This window comes from Theropithecus gelada, unplaced genomic scaffold, assembly GCF_003255815.1.
Source record: "Theropithecus gelada isolate Dixy unplaced genomic scaffold, Tgel_1.0 HiC_scaffold_776, whole genome shotgun sequence".
NCBI lineage: Eukaryota > Metazoa > Chordata > Mammalia > Primates > Cercopithecidae > Theropithecus > Theropithecus gelada.
This window is the reverse complement of record NW_020264481.1, coordinates 1-6,945: the sequence shown is the minus strand read 5'-3', so window position 1 is coordinate 6,945 and position 6,945 is coordinate 1. Positions and strand designations below refer to the sequence as shown.

At 36.0% G+C, this 6,945-nt stretch overlaps 1 protein-coding gene across 1 annotated transcript; it reads right to left on the bottom strand.

Annotated features, from left to right (window-relative positions):
* Positions 1–758: 758 nt before the first annotated feature.
* Positions 759–6,701, bottom strand: LOC112618011 (afamin; the record flags this gene model as incomplete). The annotated part of the gene is made up of 5 exons (XM_025374634.1): positions 6,496–6,701; positions 5,483–5,615; positions 4,781–4,878; positions 3,914–4,043; positions 759–973 (listed from the first exon to the last, which is right to left on the bottom strand). Coding segments are annotated over exons 1-5 (767 nt in total), but the record flags the coding sequence as incomplete, so codon positions are not given.
* Positions 6,702–6,945: the final 244 nt, after the last annotated feature.

The window sequence follows — 6,945 nt, the reverse complement described above, 5'->3', positions numbered from 1 at the left end:
TATATTACATTACTAATAAACTTCAAATTAACAAATTTTTTTTTTTTTTAGACAGTCTCACTCTGTCGCCCAGGCTGGAGTGCAGAGTGCAGTGGCGTGATCTCGGCTCACAGCAACCTCTGCCTCCCAGGTTAAAGCAATTCTCTGCCTCAGCCTCCCGAGTAGCTGGGATTACAGATGAATTAGTATTCTTATATGAATTTTATACATGACCAAAAAAAAGCTCAGAAAGGTTAACTTCTCCCAGCGACTCAATCAGAACTGAAATATAGTCCCTGTGGCTCCAAGTTCACTAGTCTTCCCCTTAAGAGTTGTAGGTGGCAAAGTATAGCAGTTAAGCCTGCAACTTGTTAGGCCAGGCTTCCTGGAGTCAAATTCTTACTCTGTCACTTTTTAGTTGTGAATCTGAACAATTCACTTCATTGGATCTCAGGTTGCTCATTTGAAAAACTGGGAGAAATTGTACTTATTTTGCATGATTGCTGTAAGAATTAAAATAGTTAATCTGTATGGGGTATATAGTGCCATGCCTGGCACATATTAACTGCTCAACAAACGCTAGCCATTATTTTAATAATACAGTTGTTTTTTCTTAAAATTATCTGAAAACTATAGTCTATACACAGAATTTTTTAAAAATTATATGATACCTAGTGAAATAAATGGTACCATGTCCTTCCACCTAAATTAGCAACATAAGTCAAATCTTACAAGTTTCTTTCTGTTTTCCTTATAAATTCAATAAAGAGTTATATTACTTCGCAAAGAAGGTGTCTGGGTCAGCATCTCGTTCTTGACACACATTTTCACTGTCAGTAAATTTTGCTTCTCTTAGAGATAAATCCTTTGGTCTATCATCTTTATTTGAGTTAATTATGCACTGGCCACGCTCTGGTATTTTCTTTTCACAGCACTCTTTGATTTTGCTGGAGATAGAATCTTGTTTTGAACAAATATGGTTCATAACCTTGCTCTGTACCAAATAAGAATGAGAGATTATTTTACTTTCAAAATTTCTTCAAGGCTGGGTTTTCTTCCATTATGGAATGATGGCATGCAAAACCAGTCATGATCACAGCATCTGGAATCACTTCATCAATTAATTTGATAGATAATATTTATTTAAATTAAATTTTGGATTTACATAATGCACATGAAGTTTTACATCAAAACTTCTCAGGATTTAAGATGATATAATTATTTAAAAATAGGCTCTACTATAGGTTCACATCCATTATTAAGCATTAGTCTTTTAAATAACATTCCTACACTGATATATTGACATCTTATATTCTAAATGTTGTTTCTTTTCCATAAGAGTTCACCTGTGCTTTCATTGGAGGCCACCAAAGACATGTTACTATAATACCTATAATCCTGGTCTTCCCTTGTGGCCAAGCACATGGCAAAAACTCAGTAAATATTTGATAAGTGAATGAAAGAATGACAAGCGAATGAACTGCAGCAACTACCAGAAGACGATTCATCAAATATAAGAAGCTATTCCACTCATGGTATCATTTTCTAATGGATATCATTTTCTAATGGATATCATTCATTTGAAGCTGTTCAAGTTAGCAAATACTGCTCAAATAGAAAACTTTACTGTGTCCCCATCCCTACCCTTTGCCCCAGTTCTAACCTCTACATAAGAGTTGGAAATTAGAGAGGGGGTGGGGTTATCTTATTTACACATTAGTTGAATAATTTTAAAAAGCTGATCTGGGCCCTTCCAGACTCTCGAATGAGACTGCACATTATTTCCACTCTCTGTTGCAGTCCCACTTGAATTATGTTGAGTTACAGCAACACACTAGACTATTTCAGGCCTTTATGACTTTACTCAAGCTATTTCCACTGACTGGAATCTTCTGGTGAACATGGAGGATAAGGAATAAGATGAAGCTCAGGACTGAGGTAAAAAAATAAAATGGGCATTGGCACCACGTTTCTAACAAACCACACAGAACCAGGAAGCCAATCTTCAAAAAGACATTTACATCTCATGTGATGCCATCATTGTTATAGGCAGAGTATCTCTTATTCTCTGAGAAGTTACTTCTATTTTCAGTTAACTGTAATTCAGTTCCTCTTATTTCTCCAGAAAGACATTAAAAAGAAGGAAATTTGAGACATAATCCCTTAATCTCAGTCTCAAATTTCACAGAAAACCTATAATTATATCCGAATTCAGTATCTTAGATTTCACATTATAAAACCTACATCACCATGAACAATCAAGCAATACAAAAATAAAGCACAAAAGAGATTGCTTTAACTTGGGTACAGTTAGGAACAAAAATAATTATTGGGAACATCTGTTGTCCGTTGCTTGAAATAAACATTTCTCAATACCCTAAAATTCAAGTTATTGAATTGACATGCTATCGTCACTGTGAGCCTGAAAGTCTAATCTTTCTTTCTTTCTTTCCTTTTTCCTTCCTTCCTTTCTTTCTTTCTTTTTCTTTCTTTCTTTTTTTTTTTTTTAAATAAGGTCTCATTCTATTGCCAAGGGTGTTGGAATTATAGCTCACTGTACTGTATCCTCAAACTCCTGACTCAAGCAAGCCTCCCTCCTTAGCTTCTTGAGTCCTGAGTGGCTGCAATTACAGGTGCAAGCTATCATACTCAGTTTTTTTTTAAATAAAATTATATTACCTTTGAATGCATGAACAATTTTTTTTTCACTTTAAGTTCCAGGATACATGTACAGATGTTCAGAATGTGCAGGCTTGTTACATAGGTATACATGTGCCATGGTGGGTTGCTGCACTTATCAACTCGTCACCTAGGTTTGAAGCCCCGCATGCATGAGCTATTTTGATGCTCTCCCTTCACCACCCAACCTCAACCCAACATGCCCCAGTGTGTGTTGTTCCCCTCCCTGTGTCCATGTGTTGTCATTGTTCAACTCCCACTTATGAGTGAGAACAGAATGCATGAACAATTCAAACTATGCCAACAATATTCGTACCAATAGTTTTCCTTGGAAATTCACTTTAAAGGTTTCCAGAGGCTGGGGATTGGGGAAATGTTGGTTAAAGGCCGCAAAATTTCATTTAGACAGAAGGAATACATTCAAGAGATCTCTTGTACATCATAGTGACTCAATGATGACTTCATACCACTATATTGAGTACTTTAAAATTGCTAAGATTTGGAGTATTCTCACCACAAAAAAAAAGTATGTGAGGTAATGCATATCTTAAATAGTTGGATTTAGACATTCCACAATGTGTGTGTATGTATACATTAATATATATGCATATATATAATGATATATATAGTACACACATATATATATCATGTATACCATGAGAATATACAATTTTTAATTGTCAGTTAAAGGCAGGAAAGGAAAGGGAAAGTGGAAGGAAAGGAAAGGGGAAAAGGAGGGGACAGGAAAAGGGAAGGAAGAAGGTAGGAAAAGGAAACCGAAAGAGAAAGGGAAAAGTTAAATTAATGTATCCACTTATTTGGAAAGACTATACCTGAATAGCCTAAGGAAGCTCAGGGAAATCAGCTCTTAAAAACATAATGATAACTAGTCATTCCTTGAACTTTACTATTTGTTTCTAACCTCTCTAAAAGAGGATTTATAATGTAAGAGAAAACTTCAATCTGAACTAAATGAACTTTGAAAAATTTGAAATTCCTGAAGTTTTACATCAAGACATTTAGCCATCCAATATACAATCTGCTGAGTAATCTTTAAAAATTCCAAATATAAAAAATCCCAAAGGTTTATTTATAAAAAAAATTTATATTTCATTTTATGTTGTCATTCAAAAGTAAAATTACATTCTGATTTCACTGGGGCAAAGTAACCACACATCAGGACAACTTGAGAATAAAAAAAAAAAAAATAGTTGCCAAAAATCTCTATTTTAACTTGGTTTTAGAGAATATTTACCGTGTCACGGATGCACTGCACAACATCCCCTTCACAGCATCCTTCATAGTTGGAAGAAATATCTTCTACGAGAGAAATAAGCTCCTTAAATTCAATCTTGGGGAATTTTTGACTGAGTACCGCAATATATCTGGAAACAGAATTGATAAACCACAAAAATAATTTGAACAGCAAGTAGAACAAGTGGGACTAATTTGCTAATATGATATGAATAGCTCCAAAAAGTATTGCCACCATTGTTGCTGTTGTTGTTGTTTTTATACAAGTCTTTATCAAATAGTTGGTGCACAGCCCACATGATCACTTTGAAAATCTTAGAGTGATATTTTAAGAACCCCAAAGTCCTGGATGTGAGCAAAAAAAACCTGAGAGATGTGCTGTCTTCCATAATTATTATAGCAAGACATGCTGTGTAAGGCCACCACTTCCTATTGTAAGTTCATGGCAGGCATAGATAATTCATGACAGAACTCTTTCCTGCCGATCCACTTGAAATCTCAAAATTTTTCTCAAGATATTGCCTTAGCCCCCATTAATAATTGATTAGGGTGAGCACTAGAGATAAAATTTATCTTTGCAAGGCTGTCTCCTCATTGTTAAAGTCAAAGACCAAGGGATGAATTATTTCTAAAGTACTTGTGGCTTTTAAAACCCTGGTTTGAAACTCCCAGACCAGTTCAGATTCCCAATTAGCCTAAATATGTCTCAGATACAGCCACCATTCTCTTTTGGGTCTCTCCACCTCCCAAAACTTCTCTCATCTTGACCTAATGTCCTGGTCCTGAGCTATCCAAATAGGCTCAAACTCACCCCAAAGCCCCTGGGTACAAATGCAAGCAAAGACAAGATATATAGTGTAAAACTCACATAAAATGTACAACTTTGGTTCCAAATTTCAAAAGTGCCCCACAGACATGTTTTTGATAAGAAGAAAATGCTTTTAAATATTGTATGACAGGTATTGCCTGAAGAAGAAAGAGAAAATTCTTTTGAAACAATAGCAAAATCTCACTATTCCCTTATTTTTTAGTCACATTTCATTCAAACTATTACAAAATTTGTTCAGAGACAGAAAATCTACAGGATTTTTATTTCAGTAAATACATTATTAAAAGAAATATGCACTTACGGCACATCATAAAGGTAGGACCAGTCTTCCTGATGATTAATTGCACTTGGTAAAAAGGTGCATAGTGCATGCTGTGAGGATGGCCATCTCTATTGAGATTATTCCATGTTATTTGTAGTCAACAGACTACAAATTGTCAAAGATAAAAGATAAAATGTCATCTTTCACCCTTTACATTCACTCACCAAGGCTTCCTTCCAATTTACAAAGAAAACAAAGCCAGAAGAGAGAACCTGGAAATGACTGACTGTCTTTCGGGAGTCTCAGGTAAAGAGAATATTTAGATCAGAACCTGGTGACCAATGGTTTGAAAATCACTGAATGTGACAAGAGAACATCATATATGGTAAGCAAGCCTTTTGCTATAATATAAGTCAGGGTCTGGATCTGTGGTATTGAGTGATTTCTTACCCTCTTCATGAAATAAATGCTATACCCACCCTTGTTTGAAAGCAGTTGACTTTGTTCTGTTCTTCACAACATGATTTAGCCACCTCCTCAAAATGAGCAGCAACAGTTAGAAGTGTAGGGGCGAAGACAAACGGGTTCCTTCTGGCAATTTCATATAAAAAACTATTTAAAAAATGAAAAAGAGAGAGAAGAAGGGCAAGGGAAGAAACAGGAAAGCAATGAATGTAGACAAGGGAAGTGAAGGGAGGGTAAGATGAGAAGGAAACGAAAAAACAGAAAGAGACAAGAAGAGCAAGTTGTAAAACAAGGTAAAAGGAAGAAAGGTTTCCAGTTATAGAAAACTTCAACATAAGGCAGCATTATCCAGTTCCCAATAAGAGTCCTTTGAAGTCCTTACTGAAGTTGCTAACTCCAAAGTAGGAATGATGATTGCAATTCTAATCCCAAACACTGAGCTGTGGCTATTCTCCTTCCATCCACATGCTACCAGCTGGTCAGCAGTTCTCTCTTCCATGTTCAAAGAACAGCTATCTATACACACTCTATCTGAGATTCAGGGGTCCTGTTTACTTTTGTTCAGATAAACTTGTGATTTAGATTTAGATTTCAAGGAGCATACCAACCTTCCCGAAAAAGTCTTTGCTTCTGCAATGACTGCACTATATTAAAAACAGATGTTTTGCTAAACATCCCATAATTGAATGTCTGCCTGAGGTGAAAACTGCAACTTCTCCTTGGGAAGAGTCTATTATTTCCTCCACTGTGCATCCTACCAATTTAACACCAGGCACACACCTCTCCTCTAGGACTTGCCAATTAGAAGATACAATTCATTAATATAAGGGTCTTGTAAGCACGGTCTATATCTTGATCATAGTTATATCCTAAACAATGAGCACAGTATCTGACACAGTATGTTTTGAATGAATGAAACAATCAATAAATAAATTAATGAACCCAACTATATTTATTTGAGATAGGTATTAGATTCAGCCTAAGACTAATTCTTCAATTGGATCATTTTTTCTAAGATTAAACTTACTGATTTAGAAGGGATTCTCTGTTACTTTCATAAGACTGGCATTTCTCTTCAGGATCCAGGGTAGGGAAAGGAGGCAGAAATCCCACATCAGCTTTCTTGTTATAGAAGAAACAGAGTCTTCTTTCAGCACCAACCTTACTGCAGCAGTGTGAAAAATTATACTTTTGTGGCAACCCCTCCATAGCACACATTTTTTCCTGTAAAATATTATTCTATACAACAGAGAAGAAAAGGACAATTTTTAGTCATGGTAAAGTAAAGCTTCTGTACTTGCTAAGAAAACACAATGAATAATTTTCCCACCATTACCAACAGAGCTTCTTCTCTTTCTCCTGCTCTTTCTCCTGCTCCTCTCCTTCCTCTTCCCCTTCCCCTTCCCCTCCTCCTTTCTCTTCCCCCCCTCCTCCTCTTCCCCCCTCCTCCTCCTCTTCTCCTCCTCCTCCTCCTCTC